At 36.2% G+C, this 20,702-nt stretch overlaps 3 protein-coding genes, 1 long non-coding RNA gene and 1 pseudogene across 5 annotated transcripts; 2 read left to right on the forward strand and 3 right to left on the reverse strand.

The window, feature by feature from the left end:
* Positions 1 to 186: 186 nt before the first annotated feature.
* Positions 187 to 1,227, reverse strand: LOC103873377. The gene has a single exon (XM_009151788.1). It carries the CDS (start codon positions 1,225 to 1,227, stop codon positions 187 to 189), a length of 1,041 nt encoding a protein of 346 aa, XP_009150036.1.
* A 6,197-nt stretch (positions 1,228 to 7,424) lies between these two features.
* LOC108872325 lies at positions 7,425 to 9,920 on the reverse strand. Its single transcript, XR_004448323.1, has 2 exons — positions 8,489 to 9,920; positions 7,425 to 8,359 (listed from the first exon to the last, which is right to left on the reverse strand). It is a non-coding gene; the product is annotated as an uncharacterized LOC108872325 (long non-coding RNA).
* Positions 9,921 to 10,096: 176 nt separating this feature from the next.
* Positions 10,097 to 12,928, forward strand: LOC103873277 (probable anion transporter 4, chloroplastic). Its single transcript, XM_009151696.3, has 9 exons — positions 10,097 to 10,663; positions 10,736 to 10,962; positions 11,056 to 11,422; positions 11,516 to 11,560; positions 11,639 to 11,785; positions 11,926 to 12,063; positions 12,138 to 12,171; positions 12,334 to 12,513; positions 12,635 to 12,928. The coding sequence occupies exons 1-9, from the start codon at positions 10,217 to 10,219 to the stop codon at positions 12,637 to 12,639; spliced, it is 1,590 nt and encodes a 529-aa protein (XP_009149944.1). The 5' UTR covers positions 10,097 to 10,216; the 3' UTR covers positions 12,640 to 12,928.
* An 825-nt stretch (positions 12,929 to 13,753) lies between these two features.
* On the forward strand, positions 13,754 to 18,666 carry LOC103873279 (alpha-glucan phosphorylase 2, cytosolic). Of its 2 annotated transcripts, none has more exons than XM_009151699.3 (16): positions 13,754 to 13,999; positions 14,087 to 14,317; positions 14,464 to 14,643; positions 14,732 to 14,908; positions 14,991 to 15,076; positions 15,197 to 15,386; positions 15,478 to 15,570; positions 15,716 to 15,900; positions 15,986 to 16,103; positions 16,178 to 16,306; positions 16,415 to 16,633; positions 16,714 to 16,917; positions 17,173 to 17,331; positions 17,629 to 17,892; positions 18,039 to 18,229; positions 18,335 to 18,666. In XM_009151699.3, the coding sequence occupies exons 2-16, from the start codon at positions 14,114 to 14,116 to the stop codon at positions 18,459 to 18,461; spliced, it is 2,526 nt and encodes an 841-aa protein (XP_009149947.1). In that variant the 5' UTR covers positions 13,754 to 13,999; positions 14,087 to 14,113; the 3' UTR covers positions 18,462 to 18,666. The 2 variants fall into 2 exon arrangements, with proteins under 2 accessions (XP_009149947.1, XP_033128468.1); XM_033272577.1 differs by having other exon boundaries at positions 13,796 to 13,999; positions 14,104 to 14,317.
* Positions 18,474 to 19,839, reverse strand: LOC103873278 (annotated as a pseudogene).
* Between the last annotated feature and the right edge of the window lie 863 nt (positions 19,840 to 20,702).

A 20,702-nucleotide genomic window follows, 5' to 3' on the forward strand; every position in this document is an offset into this window, starting at 1 on the left:
CAGGGCTAACTGTATAAACACGATCATACCCCAACCACACCTGAGTATCTACCAAAACATCGCGACAGTTCTTCGTTTCCATCAAAAAAAGAATCTCCGGGAAGATTTTTTGACGCATCTCCCGAAGACGTTGAATTGTCAGACCTTGAGGCCGCCCCAAGCCCTGACAATTCCAGCTGATTATGCTCATTGGGCGTTGGGCGATCCCTCACTTGGGATCGCCTTAAGGCATTGCGCCTTATTGTTTGACCTTCCACCCAATTCTTGCACCACTTTCTTCCTCTTTCTACTACCCATTTCCTGCTTACCCTCTCTTCTGTCTTCACCATCATCAAATTGTTGTACCATCATACCTGAAGATAACTTATTCCTTAACCCTTTAGGAGGACGCCTGCGCACATAACTACTCTTCTTGATAGTCCCGGAAGATCTAGGCTCAGGGGAACCTACACGGAAAACCGTTGAACTATCAAAGAAAGGATTCTGCACACTGGCTTCACTACTGTCGTCGAAGAAACCAAGCTCCAACACCGGCTCACTAAGAGTGACCTGAGGTTTGAAGGCTTTAAACGCTCCCGCCATAAGCTTGTTGGGATTGACATTTAAATCAAATGAGACCTTCTTTTGACTTTTCTCACTGTAATCAAATACCAACCCTTTTCCTTTGTTTAAATCAGAAGTAACCATGGGGGCAGCTTCTAAACGCAGAACAGAACGTTGAGCTCTTGGATCAGCTTCAGCCTCTTTGACTGTACTTCTCAATTTATCCACCTTGATTGCTCTGTCTTCCCCTGTATCAGCCAGCATATACCTCCTCATTTCATCCATAACCTCTTTTGCGATTCTTGGTCTCCCTGAAAGCTGATCCAAGCCAACCTGAGACTCTTCCAGAACACCATAAAGAGGATCCTCCAGATTTAGTGTTGCAGCAGGGGCCTTCTGTAACGCTACTTTAGCTCTGTTTCTTCTAGCTTGAGATTCCTCTTGACGTTTCCTGATTTCAATCGGACAGATGCTCTTTTCATGATTGAGACGCTTACAAGTAAAACATCTCTTCTGCAGCTGCTCATAATCAAAATGAATGGTCGCCGTCTTTCCACCCTTACGATTTATAACTCTGGACATCTTTAACGGGTTGGCCACATTGAACAGCACCTGAACACGGATATAGTCCTGGGTGACAGGCTTCAGAGGGTCAAACGCCACCACTATGACTCTTCCAATCATGTCTCCAAGAGTTGTTAAAGCCTCAGTAGTGTAATATTCCTCTGGAATATAGCTGATCCTCACCCACAGAGGAATAAACTAAAGATAATCCTCCGGAGGGTATTCTACCCAACGCTCAAGCACCATCGCCCATTCATTATAAGTCTGAACCCCTTTTTCCAGAACATCAAGAAGATCATGTTCAGAATTAAAGATAAACTGAAACCTCTTTCGAGATAAGGCGATACCACGAACTTTTCCTTCTTTTTGCCATTTTCGAGGCATAGTGATGATCAACCCCGACATACGCTGGCACTCCGGGTTTAAAGACCTCCCCATGATACTGAGACGATTTTCTTCTATGGAAGTGAATCCCGGACGATCTGGCATGGTAAAAGGCTCCTCATCTTCTTCATCCAGGGACAAAGCCATTAAGGCCCGATCCATAGCCACAGACATATTTGCAGACGAGAACTAGAAGAAGTAGGTGTTTTTTTTTTTTTCTACAACCCAAATTCAAAAGCGATAAGAACACCGAACAGAAACACTGAAAAGATCTTTCTTTTAAGCCAAAACCCACTTAAATATAATATAAGAGGATAAGAAGGGAAAAATAAAACGTGTTTTAAAGACCCCCACTCATCAAAGACGTGTTGAACTCTCTTTCTAATAAAAGAACACTTTAACCCACTTGGGGTTCCTAGAGAGCAAATTCTCACTCTTCTTTCTCTCTCTTTTTTCACCACTAAGGACCCTACATTTAACCACACATTTTAAGAGGAATTCATGAGAAAGGGACCGATGATATTTTGGCAGCTTGTGTCCAGTGCAAACGTAATGGATTCCCTTCCAAATCAATAAGTCAAAGTCAACTTTTTATATTTTGTTGTTAAGAAAATGTCATGTTTATCTTCAGTGAAATATTTGTCTGATAATTTGATGATTGTTTTAATACAAGGGGAAATGGTTAGCTTAGTGGTACTTAGAGCATCTCCAAAAAAGAACTCTATTTTAAAGTTTTCAAAATTTTATATTTGAAGTTTAAAGGTGTTCTTTTCCAAAATCAAAACTTTAACTTCAAAACTATTTTTATTTTATAATATGATCCTTATATTTGTCATAACTAATTTGAATTCACAAAACTTTTGTAAATAACTAGCAAATATATAAACATATTACAAAAATATTAATTAATAAAATATTATATTAAAATATAAAATTTTAAACAAAATAACTTGATTAATATTAAACTTCAAGCAAACTACCATATTATTCCATAAAGTGATTTTCGTAATGCATATATGATATACTAGTGCATTTCGAAGTAAAAATGGCTCTTCTCATTTTAATTTGTAGATTAAAGATAAAAATTGTTGAAATCGGGTGATATTAATACTTGTAAATACATTAGATTAGAACAAGAAAGTAAAAGAGAAACATAAAATATTGCTAAAAGACTAACTTTTATCGATGATATTAATACTCGTGAATATATTCAATATGAACAAGAAAGAATTGTACAAAAAGACGTCGTCAACAACAACAACAACAACCATCTTCAGTTACACAAAAAAAATTAGACAATATTTGGAAATTTTGAAAGTTCCGGATCAAACTTACATGATTATTAGTGTTGTTATAATATTTAAATTTGTGTAATAGTTATGTCTTCATGTATTTTTTAAAAAGTTTTTTTTGTTAAGTTTCTGTCGTATACTTTTGTTATCTAAATTTAGTTTTAAATATTTTAAATCTTATTTTAAAGTTTTATTTAATTTCATGTGTAAACTTAAATTTTGTAAACAAAACTTAAAATATTTATGAGATATAATATTTATAAGGATTAAACAATAAAGAAGAAAATATTTATGAATCATAAATGTGATATTTGAAGTTATAGAGTGTCTTTTGGAGATGCTCTTAATGACGCACTTATTCTCTTCATCTTCATGTTTCTGTTTCTTTAACAGACAATTTAGTAACGGAAATTGTTACATCAAACGGTTTGAGCTGGGATTTTACACTCCTAATACGTTCATGCCCCATAGTAGGGATATCCAAGGGAGAAAAACTTGACTAGATATGCACAAATATGCAGGTGGCTAATAAATGTTTTGAACTAATTACGAGTTTAAAACGAATCTATCGAGAGTACGACTGTAGTATTATAAAATGGACAGCACGAGTAACATAGAGATTCGGAGATAGGGCAAGTTCCCAAGGAAAGAGATGTGTTCTTCAAAAAACATAGTAATTCCCGAAGACAAACAGTATTTTTATGTTATTACTATTAATACTGCCTTTTTCTTTTTGTCGACATCTACAGATTTACCTGCAATTATTCTCATTTTCTAATAAAGACTGGAATCTGCCATGTGTTCCTCTAGATGCAGTGACCGTGATAGTTAATTTTTTTTAATAATAGAATGCTATATAGAGGAATAAGTAGGAATGAGTAAAATATTTGTAAATTTTGATTCGATTCGTTGTCTATTTTTGATTTGAACTGAAAAAAATAGATATACATAACTCTACGAACCAAAATAAATACTAATATGCAATATTCATAAGAAACGAAACGAATCACCATTTTTTTTAAGAACGGAAATCCAGTCGGTTATATGCATATATATACATATATTTAAATAATGAAAAAATTGTTAAAAATGACTCAAAACTTGATTTTGAATACAAAAGTGTACACCAAATTCAATCAATTGCAAAAGTAACTCAAAAGCCTAGTAAAATTACAATAATAGTTAAATAAAAAATTGAAATCATGTAATAATAAACATTTATAAATGATGTAAATTTAGCTTTACTAAAACTGAATAACTTTTAACATAGATGAGTGCATATAGATTGACTCATGATAATCTCTAGGATTGGTAACATATGTTGTAGTAGTGTTCGTATTTTTAGGATAAAATTTTGGAATCTTATATATATATATATATTTTTTTTAATTTGACCTATATGTGTTTACTGGCTATGTAATAAATGAATTTAAACACTTTCTAAGTATATTTTAAGCTTAATGAATTGTTTTTTGCTTATTTATTTGATTATAGGGTCTGAAAGACTCACAGAAGACTTTCAATGAAGAAGTCTTTTGACATCCCGTTTAAAATTTAGTAGACTTAGTTCCCGCCTAAATATTAGAAGAATTTAGGTTTTCCACCTAACTCGAAGTCATCCAAAAGTCTTCCATACGTCTTCTAGTGGAAGTTTTCTCATGAATTATATCTTAAAAATAATTAATAAAATTTATAAAAAATATTTTGAAAGCAAAAAAATTGAAATCATGTAATAATAAACAATTATAAATGATGGAAATTTAGTTTTACTAAAATTAAATTATTTTTAACATAGATGAGTGAATGTAGATTGAGCTATGATAGTCTTAGGCTCCGAATGGTGACTGCGGTTTGAGCGGTGCGGGACAAGCGGTTCAACTGCGGTGCGGTTTTAACAGTTATAAAAACGTATAAATATATGGTATATGTAGAAATTTTTGTTAGTGTTAACTGCGGTGCGGGGCGAGGCAGTTGTAAACATTCGAAGCCTTTGGTTTAGGATTTGGTAACATATGTTGTAGTATTGTTGGTATTTTTAGGGTAAGATTTTGAAATCATATTTTTTTTAATTTGACTTATATATGTTTAGTGACTATCTAATAACTTGATTTAAACATTTTCTAAGTTTTTTTTTAAGTTTAAGAAAGTGTATTTTGTTTAGTTATTTGATTATAGGGTCTGGAAGACTCCTTGAGACTTCTTGGGAAGTCTTCTTGGTCAAATGGTTTAGAAAACTTCTTGAGAAGTTTTCCAGTCTAATTTATGTTAAAAGACTTCTTGTGAAGTCTTCCAAACCGAACCAGAACTTAGCTTACCTTCAGTTCTAATATAACCGAAAGTAAACCAATATATATTTAACCTAAGCTGATAATTTAAGGACATATAAATAATATTTTTCATTTTCTGGTGTTTCTAAGAAAATCAATTTAGTACAAAACTCTAGATGTTTGCTCTGAGGTGATTTCAATGGCGATTATAACGACGATTTCCGTCGAATCTCTTCTCCGTCCTTTTCACCTTTGGTAATCTTGTTATTCCGGTAAATCTTTTTTCTCCTTCATCGCCGAAGTGTATTTTAGTACATTAAACTAACCCGCTTGATTTTTTTTTGTCCAGATTTAGAACTGTTTCTATTGTAGTCAAACTCTACTGCCAGTAAGTTCTTTCTCTTTGCTGTCGAATTTTCATTTCAGAATTGAAACCGTTCGTTTCTCCGTCGTGACTTCTTCTTTCTTGTCGAGTTTGGCAGATTTGTAACCATAGATTTCGTCGGCCACCGTATGTCGTAAGTTCTTTGTTTTGGACCTCAACTTCTTCGCTTTCAGACTGTAAGTTCACCCATTTGTTCGATGTATTAGGGTTTCTCTCGATTTGATTAGTATTCTATCGAAATACTTCGGAAGACTCCGAAGATCTTACGGAAGACTTCCCGAAGACTTTTGAAAGACCTCAGAAGATTTTTTGAAGTTTTTGAAGTCTTTGAAGTCTTTCGAAAGTCTTCATAAAGTCTTCCCGAAGTCTTCTGAAGACTTTTTCACGTGTTGCCTCATCATCACTGTCTGCACTAAGTACGTCAAGCTGGATCAATGTCGATTCTTCTCTTGGGCTTCTTCCCAGATGGACCTTCTTTGGACTCCCCTTGTATTTACTTTCCTTTTATTCGGCCGAACCTAACCGACTTTGTCTTTGTTCTTTTCTCTCAAGTTAATGAGTTTTTTGGCATAAGAAAGATGACAAAAAAAGAAAAAAAGTTGAAACTGATTTTGTATAAAAGAAAAAGAGTCGAAACTTATTTTTATGAAAATTTACATGTCTTGAAATGGTGAAAGCGACATATAAAATATTGTAAGTAATTACTGTCTTAGTTTTAATTTATAATTAATTATTTAAATTTTGTTAAATCTTATATATTAAAACAGAACTCACAACCTTGATTCATGTGTGATTTTTTAAAAAATGGGCCTAATGGACCTATTCCTAGAAAGTCATGTTACATTTAATCTCTAATCCTATCATTTAAATTTTGGGTCTACCAGAAATTTTTATTGGGCTATCAATAATTAGATTTAAACAATAGATGATCCTTTGAATTTATAGATAGTATAAATTAAATAGATATAATTTAATATTGTAATATTATATCTCTTTATGTTAAATATTTAATATTTGTCGATGTTAACTTTTAAAATTATAAAGATTTTTTTAAAATAAAAAAAATTATATTATCTAACAGTGACTAATCTATACCAGCTTAAACCAATGAAAACAAATTTTAAACTTTATAGTTTATTTTAAAAATTAAAAAAAAAAACTAAATGTTTAATTATTTACTCGATAATATAAATCTATGAAGCGAAAAGTTTAATTTTTTTTTAAACTTTCTAAATTTGTGAAATGTTACAATATCTTTGAATATGACAATAAAACAATATTTTACTACTCTTTATATATATATATAGTTACGATTTTAATAATAATCCGAAAATATCTATATAGAAGAAGATACAAATACATGTGAAAGTTTGAAACAATCTATTCAATGAAAAAAATATACTGTAAACTTATTATGTTTTAAAAATTGATAGAGACACATATATTATAATATATACCAATTTAGAATTGAAAATAAATATTTATATAAAAATAAATGAAAATAAAAATTCACACGGTTGCGCGGATCGAGATCTAGTTTACAGTTTTAAAGCGAAAGAGAAAACAATTTTTTTTTTTAATATTTGAAGAAGAAAAGTCCAAACTGATTTTTAATGAAAACTTAAATGTTTTAAAATGGTGAAAATGACATATACAATATTAAAATTAATCTTTTTGAGAAAGTCTTAAAAACTTTATAGACATATTACAGTTAGGCCGGGCTTTGAAATATAGAGCAAATATATTTTTGGACCAAACTGAACTGAGTTCGAATATTTATGGGTCTCAGATTTTCGGCCGGGCCTAAGGAGACCAGTCCGGTTGAGATCCCTAATATATTTGCTCTATATTTCAGTGGTTGGCTCCTGGTTTGATTTGTTTGAGTTTTTTATATAAAAATAATCTCAGCTAGTCAAATAGAATATCAGTTCGTGTAGTCTATTTAGCTGCTAAAGATGTCTAGTTTGAGAGGTAAATATTACTCCCTCCGTTTCAATATAGATGATGTTTTAGGTGATTATTTTTGTTTCACAATAGATGATGTTTTCACATATCTAGATAACTTTAACTTTATCAAAAATTGTGTAGCCAATTGTGTTTTTATTATTTTTGTTTATAATTAGATAAATTAGTTTTAAATTATATTTTAATGATTTTTTGTTTAGAAAAAATAATTTCTTAATATGTGTGCAAATAACCAAAACTTCATCTATTGTGAAACAGAGGGAGTATAAAATTGTAAGTTTATTTCGAAACTAGGGTGTTCCGGCGCGCAGCGCCGGATTCGGACGTTGTTTTTTCGAATTAAGAATTTGAAGTTCCGAACTAACAATAGATTTTTTTAGTACATGGACGGAGAAATCAGACTTGGAGTCTTTAGCTTTCGATGGATGTTTATGCATTTTGACTCCTGCAGAGTTAAAATGTTAAAAGTTTTTACTAATGGAAGAGAGCCATTTTTTTGGTCTTAAATTACTAAGTGGTGTACTGTCCGTATGTATAACGGTTTTCTTGTTTTCTTCTTTTATGGTTTTATCTTTAACGTTCAGTTGATGGTAGGAGTCAATACATAAGGGCTTAAAGATTATTTTAAGAAAGTAAAGTAAACAATAATAAATCAATTTTTAAAAGTTTTCTTGATAAAATCCAGCTTGGTTTTTATAAAGCAAAGTAAACAATAACATAAACAGAGATTGAAGTTACACGACTTGCATCTCACTCTAACACTAAGCATCCCCAAACCTTTATTTCACTTCATGCTGTTGATGATTAGCTAATACTTTTTATGCATTGTTGTTGTTTCCACGAGAAATCACTTGCTATGTTGTCAATGCTTATCACTGTCTCCGCTTGACAAGGTAGTGGTGTTGAGTCCATTGTGCTTGCTTCATCAATTGTAGCATCAGGGCAACCTGTGGTGTTCTCTGCACATTCAAAAAAGATAATTAGAAATAGTATAAAGCAAAGCAAAGCGGTTGAGTATGGTGAGTAACAGTCCACACATGCTAAGAAAGGCAACAATGCATGATTAGAAGGAAAAGAAGAGAACATACCGTTGTTGAGACCAATGGAGCTCTTTCACACCGGGCAAGAAGCTGAAGTCTGAAGCGATAAGCGACATCGTTGGCAGCTTTGCATCAACATTCAATGCAACAGTTATAAAATAAGCTTTGAGCAAAAAGAGAGTGGTGTCCTTTGAAAATCTGTATGAAGGCAATTGAAATGTCCAAATATGCAGTATTTACAGACCTGCAAAAGGGAGTAAACAGAATGATCAAGAGACAGCAGACTCAGACAAAATGACATCTATAAAATTTATACTTCCGGCTGTATGAAGATTTACCAGAGGATGGATGCAAAGAACGTGCTTATAGGTATCATACATGTCACGTATCCAAAAGGGCTGAAATCCAAATATGAGAAAAAGAAAGATATGATAGAAGAAGAAGTATAGGAAAGAATAAAATAGGCAGGCTTACATTTAGAATGTCATTCTAACAGGTGCGACAACCTGCATTATAGAAGAAGATAAGATACTTATTTACTTGATAATTATACAAAAGGTCAAATACGCCGGATGAGCATGAAGCTTAGAATACCTTGAATACGCAAATAAGAAGGAAGGCCACGAACTTAGAAAATCCCATATGGTTCATAAGTCGGTGTATTTGGGAGATAGAATCCACTGAAAAACAAAATTTTAAAACAATAGACACTAATTAAAGACAGCCTAGAAAAGAAAAAGAAGAAGAACAAACAGCTATAGTCAGTAACACTAAGACATAAGACTTCTGGCTCAAAGCTTTTGAGGCTATGGTTTCATTCGATTCAAATCTCAAATTCTATGGCGTATAAAATCCATGAAAGTGAAATATCCTTGTATAGAATAACACCAGAAGTAAGGAGAAGATATAATCTATCCCATATTCCTTTCTATCCACTTCTCAAAAGCAAATCAAACGCATTAGAGATTTGAAATCGAGAATCACAGTCAGGTCCTAGAAGAAGGATTTCTAACAATACCTCGATTTGGAAAGACGAAGAATCCCTCGACTTTGGTACGAAAGCGCGAATCAGGGAGACCTCGGATAGAAGCCCATTGTTAAGAGTGGTGGGTCTGATAATCGCAGGCTACGATCCCATTTATAAACACGTAAATGCAAAAATTAATGTATCTGAAAGAGGATAGTCGGTAAGTCAAGCCGTTATACAGACAAAGGTAGGAGAAGTGAGATCTGAAGAGTCAAGCCGATTATACTCTGCATGTCAACCGGGAAAACAAACCAAACCCTGTAAAATATGGGCCTCTTTTCTAAAGCTTTAATAGTCCATTCCATTAATCAGATTATAGTTAGCTCAAGTTACAAATCTCCAATGACAAACATTTCAAAATAGTTAAAGAGAGGAGGCCACGTGTCAGTAATTGCCTTATGCTCTATGCTGAGGTGGAAGAAGGAGGAGAGATCATAAGTCAACTTTATTATTAAAGATAACGATATCAATTCTACTAAATTGTTTTTTTTTTTTTGAAACATCAATTCTACTAAAATATCCCCCAAAAAATAAAAGGGTACACAGATGGGCCTCATAAAAGTATTAATGAGACCAATACGATAAATTAAGCCTAAGGACTATTCATTTCGGTGTCTAATTACGGATGTGCCACTCCCCCCCCCCGCATCGCGCGAATTAGCTGTTGCAATGGGTACACACGGAGCATCTTCTTCGTTTTACTAGACCACTAAGCCAGCCACTAAACAGCTCAGCAGCTAGGTGGAAAAATGTGTTACTCTCTCTCTTTACAATCTTCAATAGACTTCCGTAATCGCAGCTCCATCAAAATAATCCATGGCGATCGAGCAATCTTCACTTCCAACCTGAAATTCCCGGCGTTAGCCAAGCGAGATCGTCGGGGAAGGTTGTTACTCTGCCGTGGGAGAGGCGTCGGCTCATTGAGATTCCGCGGAGACACTGCCGTGGATCTATGTGGCCTCCCGCGCCATCGATTGAGAGTAGATTGCAGCGATGCTGGCCGTACGCCCCAAGATACGGCGGCGTCGGAGCAACCCAGTTTTTCGGAGTTTATAACTTCGGAGAGAGTGAAAGTGGTGGCGATGCTCGCGCTCGCCCTGGCTCTATGCAATGCGGACCGCGTCGTGATGTCCGTCGCGATTGTGCCTCTCTCGCTTTCTCGAGGATGGAGCAAGTCCTTCTCCGGTATCGTTCAGGTTGACACTTCCAAGAACACTCATACATTGTTCTCGTTGAGTCTCATTCATTCTTGTTTGATTCTTTGATAGTCATCGTTCCTGTGGGGATACCTAATTTCACCAATAGCTGGGGGAACTTTGGTGGACCGTTATGGCGGAAAGGTAATCATGGCGTGGGGAGTAGCTCTGTGGTCCTTGGCTACTTTCCTTACCCCTTGGGCTGCTGATACTTCTTTGTGGGCTCTTCTTGCTGCAAGGGCTATGGTTGGGGTTGCTGAAGGAGTGGCTCTTCCTTGCATGAACAACATGGTTGCAAGGTAGTTTATTTTTTTTATTTTTGTTTCAAATGTGATGCACACATGATTCTGTAACCGGTTAGTTCATAGTGATAGTACCGTTTTTTTCTGTAGATGGTTTCCTCCTACAGAACGTTCTAGGGCCGTTGGTATTGCTATGGCAGGGTTTCAGCTTGGAAATGTAGTTGGACTCATGCTGTCTCCTATTCTCATGTCTCAAGGCGGTATATATGGCCCTTTTGTTATTTTTGGGTTATCCGGTTTCCTATGGATGCTCGTTTGGCTCTCTGCTACGTCAAGTACACCAGATCGACATCCTCAGATTACAAAGTTTGAGCTTGAGTACATAATGCACAAGCAGCAAACATCTACTAAGGACAACAAGCGAAACACGACAGGGGTAATAATTCCTCCTTTTAGACGCCTACTCTCCAAGATGCCGACTTGGGCTGTCATAGTTGGAAATGCCATGCATAGCTGGGTATGTATTCATTCTTGTTTGTTTGAGGAACTGTCTTGATTTTTCTTGTAGATGTGACATTTCATGTAACTGACTTTAAATGGTTGCTTACAGGGATTTTTTGTGCTTCTTTCATGGATGCCCATCTACTTCAATTCTGTAAGGCCTCAGCATCAACAAATTGTAAATGTATTGTTGTTATTTTTTAGTCTTCATGAGTGGTATAACATGTTGCAGGTATATCATGTGAACCTCAAACAAGCTGCTTGGTTTAGTGCCGTCCCGTGGAGTATGATGGCTTTCACAGGATACATTGCTGGTTTTTGGTCGGACTTGTTGATACGACGTGGTACAAGCATCACTCTAACGCGGAAAATCATGCAGGTTTGTGATTTACAAGATTGCATTCTGTTACGAGGTCTCTTGGACTGGAAGAGTTATGCATACATATGAGACTAGTGTTGAAGTCAGTTGCATTTAGGTTTCTTTTGCTGACTGGGGGATTTCATCCTTTGTTTTGGCAGTCCATTGGTTTCATTGGTCCTGGGATTGCTCTCATTGGTTTAACTACAGCAAAACGACCTTTAATAGCATCTGCCTGGCTAAGCTTAGCCGTTGGGCTTAAATCATTCAGCCACTTGGGGTTTCTTATCAATCTTCAGGTAGTCAAGTGTGTGATTCATTCTTTAGTCTACCAATCTTGAGTTTCTCTGACATTTATATTCTCTTGTTTCAGGAAATTGCTCCAGAATATTCCGGTGTGCTACATGGTACACTTTCTAAATCTCCTTCAACACACATTTGGTTTCCAGAGTTCGTTAAATGCAGATAGTTAATTTGTACCATCTTATAAGGAATTAGCCTTAGAATAAATAGGGGATCTCAAACCAGTAGACAAAAGTCGTTTCTGACCGTGTACATCTTGTTAATAGGAATGTGTCTTACTGCTGGGACATTGGCTGCAATAGTTGGTACAGTTGGAGCTGGTTTCTTTGTGGAACTATTGGGATCCTTCCAAGGATTCATCCTTCTTACGGCAATTTTATATCTCCTCTCTGCTCTCTTTTACAACATATATTCAACTGGAGAAAGAGTCAATTTTGATGCAACAGGTACACAGCCCATCTCTTTTTCTCCGGGTTGGGTTATTTGCATACTGTGTTCTCTGTTTCATACATTTTATTGTTCCAGTATTTTGCATAAGTCTAATGGTAAATGTTGGTATTTTGGCAGGGTGAAGGACCACAAAATCCAGTTAATAATAGGTGGTGATGGATCAGCAAGTAGAGAAGCTGAAAACTCTACATAGAGTCAGCTTCTTCTCTCGCAAGTAAGTATCAGGAAAGTGTTGCATCTGCCTTGTATAGAAGAATCTAGAAAATATCTCTCTCTACCTTCTTCTTCTCTACTGGTTCAGTGTTCACGAATAATAGAAACGTTTATGTGAAAAAGTTTGCAAATACAACTGATTCTACACTAATTGATAGTTTAAGTATGAGTTAATACATCTTATCAAACATTTGGCAAGTCTGTGCATAGTTATGTAACACGGTAAAGAAAATAATATTGTCAAGTAGTGTGTAAGTTTGGCAATGTGAACATTCTGAATACATACAACTGACTGGTAAGTAAAGCGACAAATACTTAATTGTATTCGAATTTACAATGCTAGTTTGTAAGTTTTATGAAATAAAGCTGTCTTGAGTAAGCAAATGATCTGCTAAGTTGACCGCTGACGAGGGCATTGTTGAATGTGAACATCACCTTCAGCTAGCCCACGAGTGTATCGGATACAGCGATTTGTCATCTAGAATGATCATTAAACAAACACAAATAATAGATGAAGATTATACACCCAACGATAAGTGAATTGAACCAATGAATGACTAAAAGTTGCACGGAAGTAGAGAAAAAGTGAAGTGTTGCAGGTGTGTAGATCCGTGATTTGGGACCTTGAAGTGCTCATACTTTCCTAACTTCCATACACGTGTACCTCGGGGTGGTAATAATGTCTCACTTCCCTTCATTACTTGTAACCGCCCCGCTACGTTTGGCTTTTTACTCAGATTGGGTTACCTTTCGTTGCCAAACTGTTGAAAGTAAATCTCCAGAATCTCCTTCTTGATTCCTTTCTTTTTCCTTCTCTCCTTGTTCCATCTAATTTCTTAAAAATTTCTTACTGAATGTCTACACATTCGTCATCAATATTTATTTTGATTAAATATTTAGAATAAATATTTAGAAAATGATTTATGGTCCCCCAATACGAAATACAAAGGGTGTTGGTGTTCTTTATACAAAAATAATATTAACGGTGTTGGTAACTAGAAAACAAATAAATGTGGGGCCTTACTACTAGATATTTTTGTGTAAGGATACACTTCTTCGGACACTTCACTCTCTCTCTCTTTTCTTGTGATCCGCACATTTTCAATCCTTAGAGATCTCTTCTGGAAAAAAAAAGGAGAATCAAATCTCCCAAACAAAAACCAAAGAAGCGATTAAAAAAAAAAGATTGAAAAGAAAGTTACGTTTGTCACCTTCTTGTTAAATATCTTCTTCTTCTTCTTCTTCATCTTCCACCGTTCTTTTTATTAAGTATATACTCTTCTCCTCTTGAGCAGATTCTCTATAGTATCTTGTGCTTTATATAAAGCTCTCAAGTGTCCTTTCATCTCTTTACAGATTCCGGTTTGTTTCAGAGAATCGGCGATGGCGAACGCCAATGGTAAGGCTGCGACTGGTGTCCCGGATAAAGTCTCTGAGAAGGCGAACCCGGAGGCTAATGAAGCTACGGAGATCGCCGGGAATATCATCTACCACGCCAAGTACTCTCCGCATTTCTCTCCTTTGAAGTTCGGCCCGGAGCAAGCTCTCTACGCTACGGCGGAGAGCCTTCGCGATCGTCTCATTCAGGTAACAATCAGTGATTTGGTTGTACGAACGAACATGTGGTTGGATTCTGATTAGGGTTGTACAGCTGAGTTAACTGATCTTCATTTTTCACAAAATTGATCCAAAAACAAACACTTTTGATATGAAAGTGCACTTTTGCATTGCAGCTGTGGAATGAGACTTATCTTCATTTTCACAAAGTCGATCCAAAGCAAACCTACTACTTGTCTATGGAGTATCTCCAAGGTCGAGCTTTGACTAACGCCATTGGAAATCTCGACCTTAATGGTCCATATGCTGATGCACTACGCAAGCTTGGTTATGAGCTTGAGGAGATAGCTGAACAGGTCCTCTTTCAATACTTTGAGACACTGATAAATTCTTTTTTATCTCTCCATTGGAGTTGTTTGAGCTTTTATGTTTTGGTTATTTTAGGAGAAAGATGCAGCTCTGGGAAATGGTGGTTTGGGGAGACTCGCCTCGTGTTTCTTGGATTCCATGGCCACCCTCAACTTGCCTGCTTGGGGTTATGGTTTGAGGTACAGACATGGCCTGTTTAAGCAACTTATCACAAAGAAAGGCCAAGAAGAGGTCGCTGAGGACTGGCTTGAGGTAATGATTGTCATAGTTAGTGGGTTCAATGTATCGTTTTTTCTCTGACTGTAACTCTTCCTATTTTGATGGGAACTTGCAGAAGTTCAGTCCGTGGGAAATTGTCAGGCATGATGTTGTCTTCCCTGTCAGATTTTTCGGCCATGTGCAGATAAACCCAGATGGATCGTAAGTATTAGTGTTGCCTCTTATATGACACTACACACCAGTGAAATTCGCTATATAGTAGCTGACTTTTTGTTGAGCTTGATATTAACCATTTCAATGGATTAATTGACCAATTTGCAGAAGGAAGTGGGTAGGCGGTGATGTTGTACAAGCTCTTGCTTATGATGTGCCAATCCCAGGATTCAAAACGAAGAACACAATCAGTCTCCGCCTCTGGGAAGCAAAAGCCAGAGCGGAGGACCTTGACCTTTTTCAGTTCAACGAAGGAGAATATGAATTGGCTGCACAGCTTCATTCTCGTGCTCAACAGGTTATATATAAATTTTCATTTCTTCAAGAACTCCACCTTTTTTTAATTGCCTTGTTTCTTTTTCTCTAACAATGAATTTATGTGTATGCAGATTTGCACAGTATTATATCCAGGGGATGCTACGGAGAATGGGAAGCTATTACGGTTGAAACAGCAGTTCTTTCTCTGCAGTGCTTCGCTTCAGGTTTGTCAATTTGGTTGTAGGTTCCTTTCACATTCTTCATTTTTAAGCCGTATCGTATATTAACTGAAACTACAAGTTAACTAACATAATTTCTTGCAGCTGATTCACTATTATAATATCTTCACAATATGGAAACCTATTGCAGGATATTATATCAAGATTTAACGAGAGGAGCACCGGCGAAGGCAGCCGGAAATGGTCAGAGTTTCCAAGTAAAGTTGCTGTTCAAATGAATGACACACACCCAACTCTTGCAATCCCTGAGCTCATGCGATTGCTAATGGATGACAATGGACTTGGATGGGATGAAGCTTGGGATGTGACATCAAAGTATGACATTTATGCATTTAACCACTCATCTTTGCAGACAAAAATTTCCACTCTTTCTATTGGGACTTACTTTAAAATTTTACAGGACCGTTGCTTACACCAATCACACTGTCCTTCCTGAAGCCTTGGAGAAATGGTCACAATCTTTGATGCGGAAGCTTCTTCCTCGTCATATGGAGATCATAGAAGAAATTGATAAAAGGGTACTTTTCTGAACATTTACAATATTCTTGTTTGTATAATCTGTTGCAATAATTGGACATATACCTTTCTGCAGTTTGTGCAAACCATTCGCAGCACGCGGGTAGATCTCGAGGATAAGCTTTCAAGTTTGAGCATCTTAGATCACAATCCGCAGAAGCCAGTTGTGAGAATGGCTAACTTATGTGTTGTATCGTCGCACACAGTAAGGGGTCCCTCTTTCAAGTTTGAGCCATCTTTCTTCACAATTCGCAGAAACAAATTAGTCGTTTTTTTTTGGTTTCAAGGGGTCATTATGGGGGTGCTTTTGCAGGTGAATGGCGTTGCTCAGCTGCATAGTGATATCTTAAAGGATGAGTTATTCGCCGACTATGTCTCTATTTGGCCAAACAAGTTTCAAAACAAGACTAATGGCATCACACCTCGAAGGTGGCTTCGTTTCTGCAGCCCTGAGCTCAGTGATATAATCACAAAGTGGTTGAAGACTGACAAATGGATCACCGATCTTGACCTATTAACTGGTCTTCGGCAGGTCTGATGTTTATTTACTTGAGAACTAAATCTGCAATGAGGTTTAATCTTATCTTTCTGATGTTATTTTTCTTCTGCTAGTTTGCCGACAATGAAGAACTCCAATCTGAGTGGGCTTCTGCAAAGGAGGCCAATAAGCAACGTTTGGCTCAGTATATAGAGCGTGTGACTGGTGTGAGTATTGATACAAACAGCTTGTTTGACATACAAGTTAAACGTATCCACGAATACAAGAGGCAGCTTATGAACATTCTCGGAGTAATATACAGATTCAAGAAACTAAAGGTATAGTTGGCTTAACTATCTTTCCGGATTTGGTTTTAGTTGTGACCTTAAGGAAGAAAAATTCAAAAAAATGTTTAAGAAACTTCAGGATAATCCCTTTCCTTTGGGCAAAATTTTTCAAAACAGAAATCTTAAGTTTCCTATACGTTAAAGCTCAAAAAGCTTCATTGATGCCTTAACTGAAGAGACAGATCTAATATTAAGCAATGTATGTAATACTTGTACGACATTATTTTCTGCAACTGAATGTTACAGGAGATGAAGCCTGAGGAAAGGAAGAAAACAACTCCTCGTACTGTCATGATTGGGGGTAAAGCCTTTGCAACCTATACAAACGCAAAACGGATTGTGAAGCTAGTGAATGATGTGGGCGACGTTGTTAACAGCGATCCAGAGGTCAACGAATACCTGAAGGTGAGTCATCTTAGAAACGTTTTACATGCAACTCAAAGGTAGCTAAGCACGATGCTTGCTTGCTTGATAATGATTGCGTGCCTGAGAATGCTATTGATCTGTTAAATGTCAATATAACACATGTTTGCGTCTCTTCTGGTTAAGTCTTAGTGCTACAAGACACTCCTTTCCGAGAGTGAAGCGTTCTTACCGTAGCCATGCGGATACAAATGCAATGAATCGCTGTTGCTCCTTTTATTGTTCTGAACATGTTTTTTTTTTTCTGAAGTAACTATAAATGATGATTTGCATCACCAGGTTGTATTTGTTCCAAACTACAATGTGACTGTAGCAGAGATGCTTATACCCGGAAGTGAGCTATCTCAGCACATCAGCACAGCAGGCATGGAGGCAAGTGGTACAAGCAATATGAAATTCGCTCTCAATGGTTGCCTTATCATCGGAACACTTGATGGGGCTAATGTGGAGATAAGAGAGGAGATTGGCGAAGAAAATTTCTTTCTTTTTGGTGCAACAGCCGATCAGGTCCCTCGTCTGCGTAAAGAAAGAGAAGACGGACTCGTATGTTGCTCTCTCCCTTTCTCCTCTACAGATTTTTTTTTCTCATTGGATCAACCAATACCATGAAGAGTCTTAAAATGAAATCATCATATGCTTCTGCATTTCCTCTGACATGAAACGTTTTTGTGCCTGTCCACACTTAACAGTTCAAACCGGATCCTCGATTTGAAGAGGCGAAGCAGTTTGCCAAAAGTGGAGTATTTGGAACCTACGACTATGGTCCGCTCCTTGATTCTCTTGAGGGAAACACAGGTTATGGACGTGGTGATTACTTCCTGGTTGGGTATGACTTTGCGAGCTACATGGATGCTCAGGCCAAAGTTGATGAAGCTTACAAGTAAGTCCATCTCTTTAACATTTGTAAGATTAGTGTCTGCAGAATCAAGTTGATGAATACTCAACTTCTTTAATGTGAAAATATTACCATCATGTGTCGTGACAGGGACCGGAAGAGGTGGCTGAAGATGTCGATAATGAGCACAGCCGGATCAGGAAAGTTCAGCAGCGACCGGACAATAGCTCAGTATGCCAAAGAGATTTGGAACATTGAGGCATGCCCTGTTCCTTAATTCCTTATATCGTAGCCACAAACTCTGCCTTTTACCATGGCCTCTCTACATCCACACAGCTCCAAAGTCAATATATATCTATATAGATCTCATAACTGAATAAGTAATAAACCTTTTCGTATTTATATGGTCATTATGTTTTGCATAAGTCAAATGTTTGTTCAAGTAAAACGTGGTTCAGTAAGTAATTTGAGTACATTCTGAATTATTTTGTCCCAGTTAACTCGTGCGGCTCATATTATTCAGTTATCCAACAATTGAAATCGTGCAAATTGTAGACAGTGATGGACCAAAACTTTCATGTAAATTCAGCATTCGTCAAGTAAACGATGCATCCAGCAATCAAAATTAACAAAGGAAAAACCCAACAAGGACTGTCACTTTATGAACTCCAAAACAGTTGAAACCAGTTGAGTTTGATGCTTGGTATAACCATGATCAGCTTTTTTCACAATCTCGAGCTTGTGGTTGGGTATGATCTTTGCAAACTCCTCGGCATCTGGAACTGGTACCACCTTATCACCCGAACCATGAACCGTCAAGACTCTGACTTGTTTGTCAATCTTGAGACAAGCTTCATGCATATCCGTCTCTAACCTCTCCATTAAACTCTCTTCAGTAACGAGAACTCAGATTTGCCTTCTTTAGCATCGATGAAACCTTGTTCCTTGATTCTCTCGAGATAACCATCACCAAGACGTATTCCTTTCTTCAGATCATAACGTCCAGATATATTGACTACATTGCGGACGTTACCATCATTGCAATACTTGGAGGCGTAGAGGAGCACCACGTTACCTCCTCTACTGTGTCCGATAGTGCTCGATGACAGAGCGTAGATCATCAGCTTCGTACTTGTAGTTACCGTAGTTGAAACCGCCTTCGCTCTCTCCGTTTCCAGAGAAATCAAAACGAAAAGCGCTGATCCCTTCTTTCTCTAGAGCAGCAGCCACATTCTTGAGGATTGCGTTGTTCTTGTCAGATTTGAATCCGTGGCATAAGACCACGACTTCTCTTGAACCAGTTTCGTGAAGCAGACCAACGAGCTTCTCGTTGTGGCTGTTCTGAATCTCCCTCTTCTGTTGTTATTGCGCACATGCTGAGTTTCCCTCGGGAGATGGATCCATTCTCAGTTTCTTTGGCGTTGAAGAAAGAGATTTAGGGCCATTGGTTCAAACGCAGCGATTGCGGTTACGGAAGTTTGTGGATGCGGGCGGTCGTGGTTTCTAACAGTTTTAAAAGATTTGTAAAACTGGTATTGCGGTTAAAAATTGGTGCGTTTACGGGTGACTTATGACTGGTTAACTACCAAATGCGGTAACAGTCAAATAATAAATTAACAATATTTACATTTAATATAATTATAAAAATATCAAAAATCATAAAATTATAATAAATATAAAATTTATATTTAGAAAGTTATAATTTTAATTTTTGAAAATTTATTGAAATTGTTTTTATTATAAATTTTATAATATTAATTAAAATAGAATAGATATATTTTAATATTTTCATAATTTCAATTTTAAATTTTTTATTAGATATTTTAAATTTTGTATATATATTGTTTTAAAAAATAGAATAAAATTTTATCATCCCGTAACCGTCCGCAACCGCAAACGCTAGCTGGAGTCAGCTTTTGAATTTATGAGATTCAGAGCGGTTTGAAGTAGAACAATTTGAGTGATTATTGCAAACCGCCGACAACCGCTACCAACCGCAAAAGCTGCGTTTGCGGGTGGTAGCGGAAAAACCAGTCGCCCTCTTAGGGCTGGTTCAAAAGCAAGGTTGGGATTGCGGGATTTTGCGGATGCAGGTGATTGTGGTTTCTAGCGGTTTTAAGAGATTTGTATGACTAGTTATGATTGGTAAGTACTAAATGCATCATTAGTTAAATAATAAATGAACAATATTTACATTTTATATAATTATAAGAATATCAAAAATCACAAACATTATAATAAATATAGACATTATATTCAGAAAGTTATAGTTTTAAATTTTTAAAAATTATAGAAAATATATTTTTAAAAAATTTATAATATTAAGTAAAAATAATAGATATATTTTAGTATTTTATAATTTCAATTTAAATTTTTTATTGAATATTTTTATATTTGTATTTTTATTTTTTTTTAAAAGAAATTTTTTTTATCATTTCGCAACCGTCCATAACCGCAAACGCTAGTTGGAACCAATTTTTAAATTTATGAGGTTTAGAGCGATCCGACTGATTGTTGC

Source organism: Brassica rapa, chromosome A06 (genome assembly GCF_000309985.2).
Source record: "Brassica rapa cultivar Chiifu-401-42 chromosome A06, CAAS_Brap_v3.01, whole genome shotgun sequence".
NCBI classification, from domain to species: domain Eukaryota; kingdom Viridiplantae; phylum Streptophyta; class Magnoliopsida; order Brassicales; family Brassicaceae; genus Brassica; species Brassica rapa.

Bases quoted from the DNA above. Each gene is read 5' to 3' on its own strand.
- LOC103873279 (XM_009151699.3), top strand. From the start codon at position 14,114: ATGGCGAACGCCAATGGTAAGGCTGCGACTGGTGTCCCGGATAAAGTC. The intron at 14,644-14,731 runs GTCCTCTTTCAA...TGGTTATTTTAG, and splicing joins TTGAGGAGATAGCTGAACAG to GAGAAAGATGCAGCTCTGGG. The intron at 18,230-18,334 runs GTAAGTCCATCT...GTGTCGTGACAG, and splicing joins AAAGTTGATGAAGCTTACAA to GGACCGGAAGAGGTGGCTGA.
- LOC103873277 (XM_009151696.3), top strand. From the start codon at position 10,217: ATGTGTTACTCTCTCTCTTTACAATCTTCAATAGACTTCCGTAATCGC. The intron at 11,786-11,925 runs GTTTGTGATTTA...TTGTTTTGGCAG, and splicing joins TAACGCGGAAAATCATGCAG to TCCATTGGTTTCATTGGTCC. The intron at 12,064-12,137 runs GTAGTCAAGTGT...CTCTTGTTTCAG, and splicing joins GGTTTCTTATCAATCTTCAG to GAAATTGCTCCAGAATATTC.
- LOC103873377 (XM_009151788.1), bottom strand. From the start codon at position 1,227: ATGATTGGAAGAGTCATAGTGGTGGCGTTTGACCCTCTGAAGCCTGTC.